The following is a 20,910-nucleotide window of genomic DNA, read 5'->3' as shown; positions in this document are numbered from 1 at the left end:
TTTACCATGTGATCTTTAGTGGTATCCTTTATTTCTTCATGTAGTTTCAGTCCATTGTTTAGTGTCCCTTCCTTTCAGCTTGCTCAACTCCCTTTAGCATTTCTTATAGAACTGATCTACTGGTGGTGAAGTCCCTCAGCTTTTTTCTCTGTTGGTAGGTCTCCCTTTAGTATCTGAAGTAAGGCAGGTCTTTTATTAGCAAAATCTCTCAGCATTTGTTTGTCTGTGAAAAATTTAAACTCTCCCTCAAATTTGAAGGAGAGTTTTGCTGTATAAATTATTCTTGGTTGGAAAGTTTTCTCTCTCAGAATTTTAAATACATCACGACACTGCCTTCTCGCCTCCATGGTGGCTGCTGAGTAGTCACTACTTAGTCTTATGTTGTTTCCTTTGTATGTGGTGAGTTGTTTTTCTCTTGCTGCTTTCAGAACTTGCTCTTTCTGTTCAGTATTTGACAGTCTGATCAGAATATGTCTTGGAGTGGGTTTATTTGGATTTATTCTATTTGGAGTTCGCTGGGCATTTATGCTTTGTGTATTTATATTGTGTAGAAGGTTTGGGAAGTTTTCCCCAACAATTTCTTTGAATACTCTTTCTAGACCTTTACTCTTCTCTTCCCCTTCTGGGACAGCCTAATTTATAAGTCTATGCACTTTTTTGCTTTAAAAAGTTACTTTGATTTAGCCATACAACAGAGAGTTGTTTTAAATCAATACCTGACAATCTCAGGGCTTAGTTTATCAAATTGCATGCATGTGCACACACACACACACACACACACAATTTTAATTTCTAACTGGTTTCCAAGGCCAACCAATCTTGGATTCAGAATCTAGTTTTGTCTGATGAACTGATGGTCCACATTTTTCCAGCCCTTAATTTGCTTATGTTTATTCATGCAAAAAATATTGCCTAAGTACCTACAATGTGCCAGGCACTAGGAGGGAAATTTTATCAGGAAACAGACCCTATCCTAGCTCAAGTAGCTTACTGCCTAATGGGAAATACAATTTGACAGCAGTTTATGATAACCTCAAAAGAAGGGTAAAGGGGAATTTGGACATTATGCAGTCATGTCGTAGAGTGACTCAATATACTTGAGAATGAAGGAAAGCCTTTTGTAGTAAATGACATTTAATTTGTGATCCAAGGGAGTGTTAGATTTAACCAAGTCTGTCTATCACAAGATAGGAGTGTAGCAGTGTTCAGTGAGTGGGAGTTCCAGGTAAAGAGAACACTAAGTGCACAAAGCAAAAGAGCCTAGAAGATTTTCAGCTTGGTTGGACCATAGAATTCAAAATGAGGAAATTCTGGAGCCTACAGTGAAAAGCAGAGTCAAGTGGGGGCTTTTCTCAGGTACAGGAGAGTTGTGTGTGTAAGCCAGATACGTGCTTGTGTGCATGTGTAGGTGTCACAGGGTGGAGGAGGCTGAGGAAATGGCAGAAGTGGGTGAGGTCAAAAAAGAGGAGAATTAAGCAAAGAGAGATGTGTCAGTCTTCCTTGCCTACCTCTTGGACTAGGGCTGAGCCTTTATAGAGTCTGGGGACTTTTGAGACTAGGGTGGCAAGAATAGCTATTGATTATAGCTGAGGGCAAAATAACACAGAGTTGCGAAGAGGGCAGAGAATTACCCTCTTCTGTGCAGAAGCCAGCAGGGCTCTGACATAATGAGGACGGGGGAGGTCATGCACTGTTTAGAATTATCATAAGCCACTTCTGGAGTACAGAGAATAGCAGCCTGGGCAAAAGTATCAGTGTGTTCCCAGGGGCCCTCAGCTGCAGGTTTACTGACTGCAAATATCAGTGAAGAGACTTGAGGGAAAGAACCAAGAAAGAGTACTCATAAGCATCTGTGAGGCTTCCTGGGAGCCCCCAGAATATCTAGAAAAGACTTCTTTGGAGTAAATGGCTACAGGTGTTCTGCACACAGGGCCAAGCTACAGTAAAGTGTGTTATTACTGTGATACCATACATACCCTCAAGCCCGTGAAGACAGCAGAAACTCAAATGACAGCTTCTTGCCTGTTCATATAACTGAAAATGGACCATTCTCATTTTAGTTATGCAATGGTGTATGATCTTTGTATAGTGAGGTTGTGCTAGAAAATAAGCCCAGGTGCGAAGCAGGAGTCTCGTTCTCCCCTGTCCTAATGTGAGGACTAAAGGCAAAGAAAGGCCTAGAATTGTGAAAGAGGGAGAATGCTTAGGATGAAACAAGGTAGCATGTTGAAATGGGCTTCCAAGTCAGCTGTAGGAAATTGAGATGAGAATTGGAAGCTGAGGTTCAGATCCTGATGAGGATTTTAAGGAAGAACAAACCTGAGTAAGAAGAGCATGGATCAGAGCAGACTTCGGGAAGTAATTGGATGACTTCCAGAGGGAAGCAAGTGGGCACCACTATTGCAAGTTGTAAATGTGCTGGGTAGGCTTTCATGTGAGCGGGCTAGTTCCATTGGCATCCAAATGAGACAGGGGCAGAGTCAAACTGAATCACACATATTATATGTAGACACTAAAGTGGCTCAGTTCACACAAGAGCCTTTAGTACTCTAGGAATTTAACGTTTTTCATGGGAAGATACTTATTTTAAAATATTTAGCAGTTATTTATAAACTCAACTACTAGACTCTAAAAGAGTAAAACACACTTAAGAAAATAATTATTTAGGTCTTTGGGTCTACTCTGTTTTAGGTCTGTCTTTAGGTCTGTATGATGCCAGAAGTTTTACTTTAAATAAGGATATAGAAATGGATATAATTGGTTGGAGAAGGAGAATTGTTTGTACATATTTCCACCCACTGAACTTTTCTGTTGTCAACCAGTAGCATGCAATTCTGTGGAACCACAACATGTTAGGAAGGATCTGTTTCTGTTCAATTTATAGCTAAGGTAGCAGACACTCAACCTCCTCCCTACAGTGTTTTAAGCTATTTGCACAATATGTATGCTCAGAGAAAGGCTCCACTTCTATCTTTTATGCTAGAGGTTGCTGCATTAATAGGTTGCACACTGCATTGATTTTTAATTAATTTCTAAAGAGACACAGAGAATAACTACTACAGCCCACTGACATCTCCGTACACACTGCAATCCACATCTTTATTGATCAGCTGCCTAAGGAGCAGAAGTAATCCATTTTAAGTACACCTTTCTGAGAGACTGCCGACACTACAAGATTCATTCCTCCCATTGTAATCATACTGGCAAGAGGTCAGTGTGAGGGGAAAACTGGCATGTTGTTGTGTATTCTCTTGACCCAGGCAGATGAGCTTTTTACCCACAATTTATTCAGTAGGAAAGCAAAAGCTTCTCGCCCATGCTGTTAACTTCCTTTATAGTTGTTTGTTTGCTTTTATATGTAGGGTGCTAAATGAAATTTATGAAGAAAAATTTGAAGAAAATGCAGGGAACAAAAAGAAAGAATCCATTAGCCCTACCAGTCTTAGGAATCTGCAAATGGTGTCCCCATTCTCTCTGTCTGTTATTCTAATTCTAACATCACTATCTCAAGTATCGCAGAAGTGCTGCAGAATCTGCTTCCCTCCATTCCATAATAAATATTTTTGACTTTTAAATTTGCTCTATTTACACTGCAAAGGGAAATTTCTACTGGCTGGATCACCTTACAAAATTTTTGTCTTATCATTCAATTAATCCAACTATAATATGTATTGCATGCCAGTTAAGTGCCCAGACACTCTTCAAATTGTTGAAGATAGATAGTTGAATTCACTAATGGTTGGTTTGTAAGTGCCTCTAGAGGCACCATCCAAGGGGAGCCTAGCAAAACTAAAGAGGTTTGTTTATAAGCTTTCAAAGTTTATCTTTTATGCAAGAGTTTTCTTCCGATTGAATCCTTAGAGCACCCATTTTCTATAAAACAGTTATTCATTTATATACATTGTCTTTTGTTAGTGTCATGTATGGTTTTATAGCCTGTTGATTATGGCTTTACATATATGGTCATACAGTGTAATGGTTAAGATGGTCGACTCTAGAGTCAAGCTGCCTGGAGTCAAATCTTGGTTCTGCTAAGCTCTGCCATGCACTGGCTATCACCCTTGGGAAAATTATTTTATCTTTCTGTTTGTTTCCTCATCTTAAAATGGGAATAACAGTAGTATAAATCCCATTGGTTTGTTACGTGTTCCTATATACAGAGCACTTAGAATAGTCCTTGGCCCAAAATAAATGCTTAATAATTGTTGATTGTTTAATCATAATATATACAATTATATTTTGTCTTCCCCATATGATATCAGTGTTCTCAATTAGCAAGAAACCTTTCATGTTGTGTCTTCCATAGGAACTATTATGATTATTGTCTGTCTAGGTTTTCTTACACTAAAGATAGCACTGAATAGCAGATTCTTTACACAAATAGTGTGAGTGTTCAGTTAAATCTTGCTTTTGGTTTCAAAGAGAAGGAAGCAAATTAGGGTCCCATCAATAGGGGAATAGACAAGAAAAGCACAGTGCATGTGGTTGTATGTGTGTATATGTCTGTGTGTTTGTGTGTATAATTTTATGCAGCAATGAGAAATGATAAACTCCATTACTTACAATAACATGTTTGAATCAAAAAATCATAATACACAGATCATGATGCTGCGTAATATACAATACTATTTATGCACTAAAAATAACACCAGAAAATCCCTTTTTAAAAATATAGATAAGTCTAAATAAACATGGATGGTGGATTAGAAGGATATGCATTAAAAACACTGTTGTGAACACTTAGAGAGATAAGATTGGGGTGGAGGATATAGGGGAACAATAATAATAGCATGCAGGAACTATGGAGTATGATTAACTCACAACACAGTGTACCCGAGATCCTAAAAGGAAACAAAGGAAATAATCACACACATTGTCATACTGCTTCCCTTAGCAGCTCCCATTGAGGTTGCTGAGGTGGAAAGGGGGTGTGAGGGGGTAGGTGCAAAGTACCCAGAGACTGTTAGGGCTGAGAGGAGAGCCATAAGCAGGCCACACTCCCAGCAGCTGACAGTCTGAGCGACTTGGTGCTGAGGGGTTTCTGGGCTGCACACCACAGCATCTACTACATATAAGCCCATGCGCACACACTCACACACATACACACGCAGAGACTCAAATATGGTATTGGGACTATTTGTGAAAAATATATTTCAAATAGCAAAAGATAAGTAAGTTTTTAATTACACATTATTAAAATGACAAACATTCTGTTGTCCTCCATAGTCCCAAATCTCAAGAACTGTAATCTAACCAAGGCTTTCAGAGATCGCAGCTGCAATTGGAGGATGTAAGAATTAACCTTCAATATTAACTCCAGGCCAGTCCAGGCCATGTGGATCTGCTTCACTTCCTCTGAGCAGAAAATAAAGAAGGGCATTCAGGGACAAACTGAATGAGGAGCAGAAGCCACTGTACCATAATAGTGCTTATCCACCAGTAGGTGTTTCAATTGGCTGCCTTTTTTCTTACAGTGGCCAAATAGTATTGTTAATAAGAGGGATACATTTGAGGTTATTTATTTTATTTAACTAACACATGCAGTCGCAAAATATTGAATGTTTTAAGTGTTTTACAAATATTAAGTCATTGAATCCTCAAAGCAATCCTCAGGGAAGATACGATTTTTATCCCCACTTAATAAATTAGGAAAGTGAAATACAAACATTGCATAAATTGACCGAGGTCACACAGCTACTAAGTAGCCAGGGCTTATTTCTAGAGTCTGTCTTAAATGTCAGATGTACTTAGTTGACTTGTACTAAAATATATTCACAGTTCTCACTAAGCATTAGAAGGGAGGCAACTACTATACCTCTTTTCTTTCTTTGATCTCTGTGTCTATTATTAGCCTACAATTGAATATTTCAGATAGATATATTTTACAGTCCTATCTATCATGGAATAAAAATTTAAAGCTAGAGGACACCTCAGAGATCATTTTGGCCAATCCTTCACTTTTACTGGAGAGACTAAATGAGTTGTGGTCAGAAACCTAGTGCATGTCCAGGATTCTCATTTTAGCTCGCAACACTCAGATCAGTCTTTCTGCTCTGCCATGAAGTCTCTGTTAGTTTAAAAGGCCTCTCAGTTGATTCAATTACAGACCCCCTTTCGTTTCATTTCATGTACTATTTGGATAAAGTCAGTTACTTCATCCAAAAAGATCCCTTTCTTCCCTCGAACATGCTCGTATCTTCAGCTTTAACAGTAATAAGCATTATTTTCCCTCCTTAGGGTTAGAATTACTTATAGAAGGAAAGGTAGAAAGGAGAAGAGATTTTCATTTGAAGCTAGCATTCCTGAAGCTTCCTATTATTAAGAAAGCTTATGACAATGAAAACAGAAAACTGTACTCTTGCTAACTCTGGAGGTTAATGCCTGTGAGAGCTGAATGAAGCTTGAAATTTTTAGCTCCACACATGTGTTTGATGAAACTGTCACATGGCCCATATGTGGGAAGCAAATATTTATTGCCAGAAATAGTCTGGTCTCTTTTGACTTCCTTTAGTTTCTTGCAGAATACGTTTCACATTGGATTAAAACATAATAATACTTTTTTGTTAGATAGTTTTGACTCAAATATCATCAGATTGAAAAGAAGGTCATTGCCAAGTGTTCATAAATACTGATATTTTAAAATTCGTTCATTCACTGATATTTTCCCAAGTGCAGGTTATTTGGGTTTATTCTAATCAGAGATTAAAATTTCACGTTCAATTCTAATCAAATTTTCTTTGGATTTTGTGTCAAAGTTCATTTCTGAAAGTAAAGAGTGAAATTTGTTTCCCTAGCCAGTTTGTATTTACCGTGACATATTTTAAGAGATAAGTATACATTCTCTGAAAACTTACTGCAGTATACAGAGATAAAATGGTAAATTCTGAGTAGTCTGGATAAAAATCAGGCTTGCAGCACTTGGATCACGAGGTAAACAAAATGCCCCTAAAACACATCTACTAAAATTCCCTTCAGTGTTGTGAGACAAAGAACAGATACTTTGGTATAGCAAATCTACTATTTTATTAACCCACTGGAAACATTATGCAGCACTGAAGACTCAGACCTATCTTTACTCACTTCAGGGTATCTGAGGAGGGAAAGAAGGAGAGGGGGAAGGAGGAGAAGAGGGAGAGAGAGTAGGAGACAGAGAAAGAAACAGAGGTCCTATGGTTGCTCATTTTATTGTGTGACATTTTCTGTCAGTAAATGAACGATAGATTATAGTCTCTGGGCATTGGAGATATTGGTGATGCTTCCTAGGATCTAAAATGATCTCTGCAAGATAGTCAATAATCTTCACACACATCCACACATGTAGTCGAGTTTGTGACCTTTATCTTCACTAAATTCCAGAATCTGATGTATTTATGCAGGGCACCAAATCTTTAAATACATTCTCTTCTCATAGAGCAGCATTCTTAGATGAATCATTATTAAAACAGTACTTTGAGCAGTAATACTTTAAAAAAATTTTATCCATACCTTAATATAAGTAGGTTAATATATATATAACATATATGTATATCAATATTTGCAAATATGTATTGAGCACTCATTGTGTATTAGATTTCCTGAAATAGGCAATTCAATTTAATGAGGATAAATTATTTTTTTTGTGTACTCTAGGACTGTTGGTATCTATCTGGGGAACAATAATAAAAGTTTGCATGTCGTGTACTTATTACATGCCAGTTATTGTCTAAAGGCTTTACATATACTTATTTAATCTTCACAAAACCTGTGGATAGGTGCTATTATGCTCATTTTAGAGCTGAGGAAAGTAAGCAACAGAGAGTTAAATAACATGCCCAGCATCACGCAGCAGGAATGTGGCAGCACTAGGGTTCCAACCAGGTAAATGACTCTAAAACCTGCACTTGTACCTATTCCACTATCCTGCATATCTCTGTGGCCAAAGCAAGAATGGAATCTCTAATTCACACAATTCAAATTCCTGCTAAATTATAATAGGTTCTATACAAATAGGTCAATGAATACAAATGGGTCAGTCACCTACGTTATGCTCTATAATTCACAGACACAGCCAATAATATATTTTTTGGCAAAAAGTACTAGAATCTTTTAAAGCTATATAAGATGCCCCTGTGTACATTAATTTACACATGATCACATGACTCTGGAGCCCATCAAAAGAGGAAGACAACTTAAATGTGTAGACTTTAGAGTCCCATAGCAGGGGATCAAATCCCATTTCTTCCACTCATAGTTATATGCCCTTGGGTGAGTAACTTGACCTCTCTTAGCCTTGGTTTTCTCATATTTAAAATGGGATAAAAACAGTGTGCATCTGGTAAGGCTGTTCTGAGGATTACGTTAAAGAGCCGATATGGAAGCATTTACTTTAATGATGGCATACTCTGAGCACGCAGTAAGTGTTAATTGTGGTTGTAGTGTCTTTATTCCCATAATGCACCTTACCTGAGCTGGCCTGGCAAGGACAATGCAAGTTGCTACAGGTCAGAGTAAGTGGTTTTTTCAAGCAATTCAGCATCCCTTTGTCATAATAACTGACCCTCCTTTATTCATCATAAATTTTCAAAGGATTTTATCCAGCTTATTTTTGTCACTGCTATTTCTAATAACTGTCTGCCTCCTTAATTGTACCACACTCTGATTTGAAGAGTGATTTTATTTTGAAGGAATTTAGCAGAGAATGTGACTCTAATTAGATCTTCCAGTGAGAAAATCTTATCTTAATGACTGTGATGTGGAGAAACCTATTGTGAGCAACCAGTCGACTCTAAGTTGGTGTGAGAAAGTAGGGCTAAGGTGGCATCATAATTAATGATATGAAAGTGTGCATCTTCACAATGATGCTTCATAGTAATACAGCAACTTTACAAATGTATTTTGATGGTTTGGGAATGATATACATGCTCCTGTCCTTATCTCTTTTAATGATGGTCTAGAGAGGGAAAACTATACAGAAATTGTCATCTGTTTTCCTGAATTTAGTTCTCATTATTTTGAAGAAAATATATTTTTTTTGGAGAAAATTTTATTAAGGTTCATGATAGCTTATCATTCGCTGAGGCTTTGCATACAAGTATCAAAGAACTTCGTATTTTTTATTTTTTAGATTTTGTTGTGTTTTAGAATTAAGTTATTATAGTCTAAGTTTCTTGGTGACTGTGAGTTTGTTCCCTGTTTTGAAAGTGTATACTCCTATTCCTGCACATTTTAAAGAAATAATTAAGTAATAACTTCATTAGGATGATATTTAGTGGAAGGCATCAATATCCTCTGCAATTATTCAAGTCAAAAAGCTGGAAGTAATTTTCAGTTTACTCCTCTTTTTCATTATTCAGTCCATTATCAAGGATGGCTATTTTGTTCATAAATATACCTAGTGTTCCTTCTGACCCAGTTTAGTTGGAGAGTCACTCATGCATGTAGAAACAAAATGACCACCATAAATGATAAAAGCAGAACTCCTAGGAAGTAACAGGGTGTGATGAGATCCTGGGAAACCAGACGCCACATGCTCTCAGTGGGGTACAGTCCATACTCAGATAAAGAGGGTGACTAACGATGCCCAATGCAGTGGGGGCCAAAGAGAAAAAAATCTGAAAAATGGATGTAGTCCATGGACTGCTAATTTGCAACCTTTATTTTACTCCCTCATCAGCTGTCTTCTGTATTGTGGCAGTGGATCTTGCTGTCAGCTGTGTTTGTGTCCAATCCATCCTTTAAACTGTCACTAGAGAGAGGCTTCCAAGACCATGTCACTCCCCTGTTTAAAACAACTTCTACATTACCCCATTGTATACTGCATAAAATACAAAGTCTAAACTCTACCATGACGTATAAGAGGTCCTTCTTAGATCTGACTTCTCCTTATATTTTCAGTTGCACCAGTCACCACTCCTCCTTCCCTCATACATTATGCTTCTGAAATTTGGAACTAAATAAGTTTGTCCAAGGGTACCTTGTTATTTATGCTTCTGTGCTTGTTTTCTCCACCTGAAATTTCACCTTTATCCTGTCTACCTGGTGGACATTATTCAAACCCTACGGTAGCTCTCTGAAGGCTGTACAACACAAGGACCTCAAATACACCTCTCCTTAAATAATACCCTCCATGAATCATACTGATCCCATTCGAGTTTTATTCCACATCTGCTCCCTTTATTAATTATCTTCCATCTTCCTTTAATATATAGACCTTACCTCTTTTTTTTTGGTTCCCTAGTGTCTTGTGTGGCACACAGTATGTATTCTATAATTATGTGTGGACTGAATATAATCTGTTTCCAGTATGCTTTCCATATTCTTACAGGAAAGGGACAAGAAAGAGACTGATGAATAATTTGTGAACCTTCCTTAATGGACAAAAAATTAGTTTGGGAGACATGAAAATTCTTGATCTCCCAGCCAATAGATTTATTTGATCCTTTAACTTGTATAAGGGCTACATGTTTTCAGATTCACCTTATTCTAGGAAATTCCAATTTGGTGTAATAAAAAAGAAAGCCCTATTCAAGAAAGTGGGAAAAACCACCATAAATCCCAGGTGTGGTTTGATTTCAGAAAACACTAATGCATGATGTTTCACCTAACTGCTGACTGATTGGACCATATCAGGCAATATCTTCACTAATTGTGTTTAATGTGGATTTATATAGAGTTAGGATCATGATGCTGTTTGAAGCAATCTTCTCTTTTACACTGCACCAGGCATACGGTTTATAGTTTTTTGACCTGTGAGATTTATGTGTTTATTTTCCACAGCTGTTGTTTTTATGTCAGAAACCATTAATCCTTCGAAGTCCTGAAGTTGTAATGTTAACTGTCAACAGCATTGATTTGCAATTGGCATGAGAGAATGCTTCAGCCACTTTATAATTCTGATTTTCTTTTGGATGACAACTTTTTTACCACTGAAATCCTCAATATAGAATTTCTCATAACTCTTCAATAAAAATATGTTCACTTTAATTTAATTTAGGCCTCTGAGTTCACTTACTTGGCTGCGCATAAACCTTTTAAATTTGGTACTTAAGGACAATAAGCTTCCCTACTGCTGAAATACGATTAAACTAGTTATTACCTCCACAGATGATTGTTTTTGCTGAATTTTTGTACATATTAATGTATAATATACATTACGTATTATTTATAGTATATATGTGTGTAGATGTATGTGTATTGTATATTCAGCTACATCTTGTTGGCAATTAGCAATAAATTTTATTTTTAATTACCCTATATTTTATAAGAAGAAAACATATTAAAAGATACTTTGCAGGTTATTATAAACTATTTACTTTCCCTGTAGGTTCTTATAATGCTTACTAATGTTATAGAAGCCTTTTTCTTTATTATATGCTTTTAATGCCCTTAAGGTATACTTTATTTTCATAATTAATAGGAATAATACAATTCTTTAGCCTAAATATAATCTATGAAGGCAATTTTGACATCATTAAAGCTCACATGAACTTTTGTTTTTTTGATGGATAAATATATTTATTGGAAAGAGTGATGAGGGGGAATAGGACATGAAGCAGAGGTTGTTGGGAAGGAAACAATTAGGAGTATGTGGGTCAGTCCCAGTATATGTTAGTTTATCTCCTAAGATACCTGCACACCTCACTAATGACAGTTTTCAGAAGGCTATATAGAGTCTCAGGGAAAATATGATCAAACATTGAGCTCATGTTCAGATAATCCATTCTCCTTGATAGCACTTTGATAGGAAGTAAAAAAGGCCAAAAACTATTTGTGGTTTGCATTTTTTCTAAGTTTCACCTAATTTTTAAAATATTCCTGCATTCTGGCTTCACTTGGAGAAAGTAAGCACTTTCATCTGAATACTAGGAGATTTCTCTTTAGAAGACAGAAAAGTCTAGTTATTAACTGATTAATATTGGGAAACTTGGTGTTTTTTTAGGGAATGATGTACCTGGAAGAAAGACGGCTTGTTCATCGAGATTTGGCAGCTCGTAATGTCTTAGTGAAATCTCCAAACCATGTGAAAATCACAGATTTTGGATTAGCCAGACTCTTGGAAGGAGATGAAAAAGAATATAATGCCGATGGGGGAAAGGTGAGTATCTTTTTGAGAACATTATTGCACAAAATGTAGTATTTCGTTTTATCTCCTTATATTTTATAGTAGGAAGCCCAATAAGCCTGAGATTATAAAATCCCAATTCTAACGTTTTTTTTTTTTTCCCTCCTAACCAGGGTCAAAAATACAGTGTATATTACTGACTTCCATTACTCAAAAGTAGCTAAAATAAGGCAATATGTGCCCTCATGTTACATCCAATGTTGTAAAGTGGGTGGATCCTTAGGCACTTAAGAAAATAAACTTTAACCAAGGACCACAGAAAATGTCTCATTGATCTAAGAATTTAGAACTGACTCTTACAATGGGACAGAGCGTCATTCTCATAGATTAGAGAGAAGCCTGGGTTCTACCAGGAACCCTAACTCGTTGGAAGGATGCCACCTATTTAAACTTTCTACTTACCATACCAGATACAACTGGCTCTGTTTTTTTTAAGTTTCTGTCATAGTATTTGATGTACCTATTCATTAAATTTATTGTCTGAGTGTCTCCACTAGAATGTAAGCTGCTCTATCCTCAGAAGCCTAAACAGTGCCACTACCTCCTCTTCCTTTCTCACTCTCTAGCCTTAGCCCCTGCCTGACAACTGTGTCCCTGCCCCTCTCACCTTCCATATGCTTTCCGTCTGTGCCTTAGCTCCAGCTCCTGGCTTTCCTCATGAACCCTCTGTTTAACTTGCTATTCTTAGCTGAATAACCAGGGTCATCCTCAGGTAGGTATCCCTCCTCTGACTTGACCTGAGCAAACCTAGATCAGGGTGGGCCAAATGAAGTTTGCATATGCAGCCTTAACCTATGGTGACGTATAATCTTACACTAACAACAACAACAAAAATATTCACATGTCATATAAATATGTTTATTATATGCTTTATTAATCATGGGACTTTAAATATGTATTATACATATTTTTGGACTGATAGATTTCCAAATGCTTAGCATACATTTTTTGATCCTATAACTCTCATATAAATATCTATACTCAAATCTTTTCACAAGGCAAAGGAACACAATATTAATTTAAAAAAACCTTCAGTTTTATAATATTATCTGGCTTTCCCTTGATTTTATTAGATTATTTTGTCTGTTTACTACCAAATTGAAAGGATTTCAGACCACAGCTTAGAAATTCACTACAAGATTGCACGGAAGTAGAAGTCTATAAATCACAAGGCTTCACTTGTCTTGAGTACATACAGCCGTAGTATTTGTCTAAAGCAAGATTCATTATAGCTTTAAACGCCTAGTAACCATTAAGTCTTTATCAAGCCACCTGTGATTTAAACTTACTTCTTTAACACAATGTCCGTAGTCCATAAAGTCTGCTAACTCCTTGCCCATAGGGAAATTACTTTCAATGTGTCTTCTGTTCCCTTTCACTGAATACCATGATTCTGTCATAGAGTTACCTTGATGTCACCTTGGTGAGCAGCCAACCTCATGATTTCAAATACCTATTTAGTTTTAAGCTTTCAACTGCAAAGTAGAAGTGTTTATCTTTATTCCATATAACCTAATTATATTCTCAGCTATGTAATGCTGCCCTTCGGAGTTGAAACTCATTCTGCTGACCCATCATCAGAAGGCTATGTGGGTTGTATTGTTTTTTCTTTAGTAGTGATGGATTTGTGCTGATCCTCTCACGTTCCTCTATATAGTTCCTAGTTTGAAAACAGAACATATTTTCAATACTGGCTAACTAAAATGAAGGAGGTCATTTGTAGCTGGGAGCAAAGCAAAGCAAACTTTTCAACTCATGATTTTAGGGATTTTAATAATTAAATTATATGAACGGAGAAAAGAGGGGGTGAGTGAAGAGGGAATCCACTATATCAATAGCCCAAGTTTATCTGAGGATGAAAAGGGATAACTGAAAACATAAAGACATTGTATTTTTTGAAAATTTTTTAATATAATCACATTTTAGTGGCACATGCTAGATGTTTAAATTTGATATTGTGAATCATAATATTAACAAGTAACTTAATTACTGAACATTAATCAAGAACTACAGAAAGTGGTCCTTATAATTTATATATAAATTTATAATTTTAAGCTTTTCTTAAAGAAAAATATAGTACATGTTTAGCTAAATTAATGATTTTATAAATTTCAATTTGTTTCTTATATTGAAGAATAAATTATATAGTTCTAAATAAATTTGTACATATATATAAGCAAAAATACAATCAAGGCAAGTCCAGATACTCACATTTAGGAAATATAAAAATGACTTTTGGTGTAATTATAAAACCTTTGTTTCTTATTTCTTCATAGATGCCAATTAAATGGATGGCTCTGGAATGCATACACTATAGGAAATTCACCCATCAGAGTGATGTTTGGAGCTGTGGTAAATAAATCTTAAGTCTAGTGAATTAAGGCTTTTAGGTTTATATAAAATATGATGAGCCAAATTATTTTGGCTTATGTTATATTATGTTGTTGTGTTAGCTATTTATTTATAAAAAGCCTAATTTCCTAAAGGAATTAACTCTGCACTTCCTTAAAAAATGGGGGGAAAAAAAAAACAGTTCTAAACAGCATTGTTACCTGTCTTTTCTGTTATTTCCTGGTTCTCTAAAATGTAGTATACTATTATTTCTTTTGAGTTGTTGGGTTTGTAGCAACATGGCTGATAACTGACAAAAACCAAAAACGCGTCATTTTTAATTTAAGGACAGTTTCATAGACTCTCACAGCTTTAACTTTCAACAACTCAACTCTTTGAAAATATCACTGAATGAAATGAATGTTTAAAAATCTTTTTATGTGGGTATTTTTATCCTTCAATCAAAAAATAGAGACTTTTGTCATAACACAGAACAAATACTGAAAGCAGTAGGGTGAGAACAATGAAAATGAGGGGAGAGGTAAGAGAGAAGACAGCTTACTGGAGCTTTGTTTTTAATTTACAAACTGCTTTGGGAGTAAGAAATTTTAGAGAGTGAATAACGTTAAATGAAAAAGTGATTTTTATAATTAGAGCTTTTATTTAATTGTGTTTAACACAACTGTCAGATGAGCTATTGAGCATCTGTCTGGCTTAAATTCTACTGTTAGCAAGAATGAGTCAGCAGCTTTTCTAAGTTTTATTATACTATATAAAATTAGCATTTCTTACTCACAAATAAAGAGCACAATGCCCATTGCCCATTTAAATAAAATGGATGATGGTGGGGTTTTGAATCTTGGTACAATTTATTCTAGTCTGCTTGAATTTAAATTCAGTTTTAACTAGTTTTAAATTTTTATTTGCTGTAAAAGATTTAAGCCGTATGATCACTAAAGAACTTAGTACTTCTCATCTGGGAAAGAATACATTATGTTTTGTAAAAAAAATTTATTTATTTAAGACATTTCAATAAAGTGGAGTTTTTTCAGATTTTTAGCCATAGGAATTATTAAAATTTCCATGAAGGCCTCAGGTATTTCACTCTGCTTAGAAATTGAAACTGTTGTATCTTTGAGGCTTAGGCAAGTAAGGGAAGAATGCTTGGTAAAACATAGCTGTTAAGTTTTTGTAAGGAGTAAATAGAAAAATAAATCTTTTGTTTTTTTTTTTCTTTTTCTTTTCTTTTATGTTTCTCTGAATTTGATGTAGCAACCTGCTGAAGACAAATTTTAAATGACCTTTAAAATTTAAAAAAAAAGTAAGATGTTGGCATAACAGACACGTTTCTAATATTAAAGTTGTCTTTTGGGGAAAATGCTGCTACTCAGGCTATAATATTTATCTTTATATTGAGTTGCAAAATCCCAGGAGCTATTCTGTAAAAATAAATCTGTAGACAGACAAATAAATAATTAAATAAATATGTGTTTTGAAACATAGCTCAGGTCAACAAACTATAGATTTTAAGATTTAATGTATTTTAAGAATTTTAAGTTATATCTTATTTGATTGTAAAAGGTGTACAAGGCAGAGAAAGCTAAACAATCCTGTTTACAGTGTACCTTTGTGGGAAAATGCCACCAGTTTCATCTTTATGTTCATAAAAATAAATATGTATTGGCTGTAGTATGTATCTTCAAATGATGGCATTGCAATGTAAGTTCTCAGGGTGTTTCTGATTTAGTTTTTCTGAGATTGTCCTTCTACATGAAGCCATCTGTTTCTAACCCTGTCTTGTCATCACTCCTGTAAATATATAATTGGATGAATATTAGAAGAAGTATAGGTTTTGATGTTTCTGTTTTTGTCTTTATGTTTCTGTTTATTACAATTTCTATTTTAATTTGTATCTTCCTTATACTGAAAGTTCTGCAAATTCTTTTTCATACTATCTTGCCCAGCTAACTAGCTAGCTCTGTAGTTAAAAATCTTTATCCTTAAGAAAAATATAAATTTTTCATTATTAAATTGCTACATCATAAAAAAGCAATCTTTAGTACATATATCATTGCTTAAATGAGAAACGTTATTATCAGAATTGGTTATTTGCAAGCTACCATTTAGGGTATTTGCTTTTACAGAGGGAATCAGTGTTTACTGATTCAAGAACATTTTCTCATTATCTAAGGAATAAACCATTCTTGGTTTCCTTCAATTTTGTGATGTCCACTTCACATATTTTATATGTTACACTTGGATTGTACCTCACTCAGGATGTCATATGTGCTAAAGAAATCAATCTGTTCTATTACATTTCTTCTCTTTTTGTTAGTTAAAAAGAAGGCCACAATGCCTTACCATAACATAAGTTAATCAGAATCCCAGCTTAGCCTCTAGGGCTTTTAGTAGCAAAGATGATCTGCCTTGTCTCAAAATTAGTTAATATCAGATTTTGCCAACAGTCATATTTATTTGGTAATGAAGACACATGTATATAATAAATGATTTTTTTATATGTTGTAATGTGATGTTGTCAAAGTAGCTTGGATCTATTAGCCTTAGCATTACTTCTAAGTAGAAATGGGGAACAGATTCTGTATTCTGATCTTCACTCTAAATTGTTTCTGATACCCATTAAAAATTCCAAGATAATAATAAGAAAATTGAGTTTCCCACAAAGATTTGGGGATTGGTCTTCTCATAATGCAAAAGGAAGCTGAGTAGCTTTGCTTAATATTCTCTTTTGATTGGCCTTTATAGAGCAAACTTTTGCCTCTGGCATATTGCTGGTCTGTTCAAAATACATTGTTAATATGCTTATGTAAGAATTTGATCTCCAATTTAGGAGTCACTATATGGGAACTGATGACTTTTGGAGGAAAACCCTATGATGGAATTCCAACCCGAGAAATCCCTGATTTATTAGAGAAAGGAGAACGTTTGCCTCAGCCTCCCATCTGCACCATTGATGTTTACATGGTCATGGTCAAATGTAAGACTGCAAAATAATTTTATCATCACCATTAGTACAGATTAATCTAACTGTATAATGTTTCTCTGTATCTGAAAATATTGATAAATTCTTAAATATCTATGCAAAAGTAAGCAAAGTGTAAATACTTGTTTGCTGTGATTATTCTTAATATGAAATAATACTATGCTTCCATGTCATGAAGTTTAAATTCTATGACTCTTATTCTTCTCTTCTTTTAACTTTGATTCTTATTCCCATGACAATCAAATTGTCTGTCAGAAAGATTGTCACAATAATATTAGTAATCCTTATGGGAAAATACAAGACTATATAAGTGGTCAAAATATAAAGAGAAAAAGCTTGAAACTGACAGCTAAAAAATAAATTAAATGGAAATATTTTACTAGTTTTAGTCAGGAGGAAATTAATAAGATGGGGGGTGGGGGTGGACAGAAATGAACCTATAGAGAACTAAAAAGATTATTAATGTTTATTTTTTTTTCAGTTTGATCATTTGTTTACATCTGACTCTTTTTTTCTCCCTTTCTATGCCTCAGACACATGTGTATTATAAATGTGTTTTGAAAGCCAAGGCCTTAATTTAAATAGAATTAGGGAAGTCTCTGGAGTTTCTGACTTAATTTAAGGGAGATTAACATGCAGCAATCTCTCTTGTATAATCTGGGTTTTCCCCTTTTGATTTACACAGGGTTAGCAAAGAAACAAACTGGTGAAGGTGAATAAGCATCTTATTAATAAGAGACTTTGGACCCAGGTCTACTCAGATTTATATTCATGACATGTGTGATACATTCTGACAGTGAGGGAAGAAATAAAAAATGTGCTTTCTAGTTCAGGTCAGCATGCCCTTTTCCCTAAGCGTAGTTCTATTTACTCAATATTTAGATAGCAAGAAACTGATACTTCACTGGGAAGTTAACCTTTATGGTTCCAGGAGTTTGAGGAAACAGCTGTATTCTCATTAGCATCTTGCGATCAACAAGCAAAAAAAATTTTAATGGATACATATACAATATAAAGCATAGCTGAGGATGGAGTATTTGAGCTTTTTAGAAAGAAAAAAGCAGGTGGTATTAATATTCATAAAATGACACCCAAACCTTTGCCAGAATAGGAATAAAATTTGAAGTCTCAGAAAAGGGAAAAACAAAATTTTTTGGACCAAACATTGTTCGGTGGATATCTATGGAAGAAAGTTGAAAAACAATGCATTTATTTTTTAATATGATCCCAGAATTAGCATAGGAGATGAAGGTCCATTTATATCTTTTGATGAAATGATGTAAAACTGGGAAAACATTTTGCCTACAAGAGAGTTTTAGCTTGCTTTTAGGAGTTTTAATACTTAAGAAAAGGGTCATTTGGCAAGAAATCCAAGGAAAGCTTGGTGCTTTTATTCTTACCATCTCATAAGTAGAGCCTAGGGAGATAAAGCCCATTTTATCTAGACTCTCTACTAAATAATAATACATATCTTGACAATTGCTGATAGTATTTTTAGGCTAGATAGGCTAGTACTAAGATAAGCTAATGGCAATTGCTGAACAAACATTACCAAGAACTTTGCATTAGCTTTTTTCTACACGGGAAAAGTAGCATGAAAAAGTTACAGTCTATTTTTCCAGCTATGTGCAAGTGTCCACCATTGTAACAAAATCTTTCCCTCCATGTTACTCCTGATTTAAAAAATGATACATTTTATACTAATTGCTTCTTTTATAAAAATCAAAGAAACATTTTTAAAACATTCTCCATACATACCAAAGAAAAAGAGAGAAGATCTGAGATTGTATCAGTAACCATAGATCAACAAAATAAAATTATTACTTTTTGTTTATAGTATATTTACAGTTAGTTATGAGTATCAACAGATTAAGATAGCCTCACCTATTGGATTGTGTGATAAATCATTTTTATTAAAACAATATTTTTCACCCTTTTGCCTGTATTTTCATAAAGTTTAAACTTGTTTCTTTTTAATGACTCTTTTTCTGTGTGCAAATTTCTAGGTTGGATGATTGACGCTGACAGTAGACCTAAATTCAAGGAATTGGCCGCTGAATTTTCAAGAATGGCTCGAGATCCTCAAAGATACCTAGTTATTCAGGTTGGTAAATTTGACTTATGTTTTTAAGACTATCCCAATGGCAAACTCACTACAATGAATAATATCTGGACTTTGCCACTGCAGAAATCACTGCTAACCTAAGTTTGATTAACTCAGCAGAATACCATGTGAAATGACCTTGTGAAAGGGACCTTTTACTTGATGTCAGAACCATCGCTAAGCACCTTCCCTTAGTATTAGAGACTCTGCTACTGACCATCCAGATAATTATGATTATCCATGTATATAAAATGGCCTTTATCATGAGACAAGCCTTCTAGCACACTACTTTTTATTAATATTATCTGTAAATCATATTCATTATTATAATCATCCTTTTATGGATCAAAGGAAGAAAGATTTTTGTTTTAATCTTGGCCATGTTTGAAGATGATCAAAATTTCAATATAATAACATTTCCTAGAAAAATATTTTTAACCATGTGTAGTTTTGGTTTTGGAGGTATAGAGTATGCAAACAACAACTCAGATTCAAATGAATTGATGTACTTAGGAATCAAATTACAGGTCAAATGAACATTTTATATCAAACAGTAGGAAAAGGGAATTGGGTAATTTAAAGTTTGTATTTTTTTTTCCAAGATTATTTTTACTTAAACTGTAAATGAATGAGCCTTGGATGACATTGAATTATGGCTCCTCAGGAAAACAAGATAACCTTTATCTTCGTATCAACAGCTTGACGTGAAGATGAAAGTCATGTCTTAGACCATCTGTGATTTCCAATTATATTTTTCCCAAATTAATTTATATCAACTGACATTGATTTCTAAATATATTTTTCAAAATTAACTTATATCAGCTGAAACTGTTTACGAAAACACATACCTTTGGAAAAAAATGAGAAATTATATTTAAGGAATAGATATATTAAGAACGAGTATAACAAAAGAGTTTTGATTTCTCTCCCAACCCATTTTTTTTACTTGGAACTTGTACTGTCATCTTGAATGCCACCACTTTTACAATGTAGCCATTATTCTATAGAACAAGTCATGGAACCTATGCATTCTAATAATTCTACACCATCAAACCAACCAAATAAAATGTAATTAAAAATAAATAATTTAAAGTTTAATTAACCAATTGCCCCTACTTAGTTTTTCTTCAGGGTACAGCTCAAAGAAAGGCCTTTTGTCAATGAAGCCTACCATTATTGTCAGATCTGAAATAGATTTTGCCTCCCTCAAAGCATCTATAGCGTTCTGTTTTGTCTCTAATGGCATTTATCACATTAAATTTATCTAATCTTGTCATATATAACATATTAGATTATAGGCTTCTTTATGGCTGAGAGTTGTGCTAGAGAATTATTTTTTAAATGAGTACATTAATTTTTCAACCATTTGTTTTG

The 20,910-nt window shown here is 34.7% G+C and overlaps 1 protein-coding gene across 4 annotated transcripts in view; it reads left to right on the top strand.

Moving 5' to 3' along the window:
* The window catches only part of ERBB4 (erb-b2 receptor tyrosine kinase 4), a 1,164,817-nt gene that overhangs the window by 1,109,304 nt on the left and 34,603 nt on the right, over positions 1-20,910 (top strand). For all 4 annotated transcript variants that reach the window (XM_037849192.1, XM_037849193.1, XM_037849194.1 and 1 more), the window contains 4 exons: positions 11,918-12,073; positions 14,377-14,452; positions 17,280-17,426; positions 19,439-19,536. In XM_037849192.1, coding sequence (XP_037705120.1) covers positions 11,918-12,073; positions 14,377-14,452; positions 17,280-17,426; positions 19,439-19,536 — 477 coding nt within the window. The remainder of the gene's footprint in view (positions 1-11,917; positions 12,074-14,376; positions 14,453-17,279; positions 17,427-19,438; positions 19,537-20,910) is intronic.

This window comes from Choloepus didactylus, chromosome 9, assembly GCF_015220235.1.
Source record: "Choloepus didactylus isolate mChoDid1 chromosome 9, mChoDid1.pri, whole genome shotgun sequence".
NCBI lineage: Eukaryota > Metazoa > Chordata > Mammalia > Pilosa > Megalonychidae > Choloepus > Choloepus didactylus.
The sequence above is the reverse complement of the archived record's forward strand: the minus strand, read 5'-3'. Positions and strand labels throughout refer to the sequence as shown.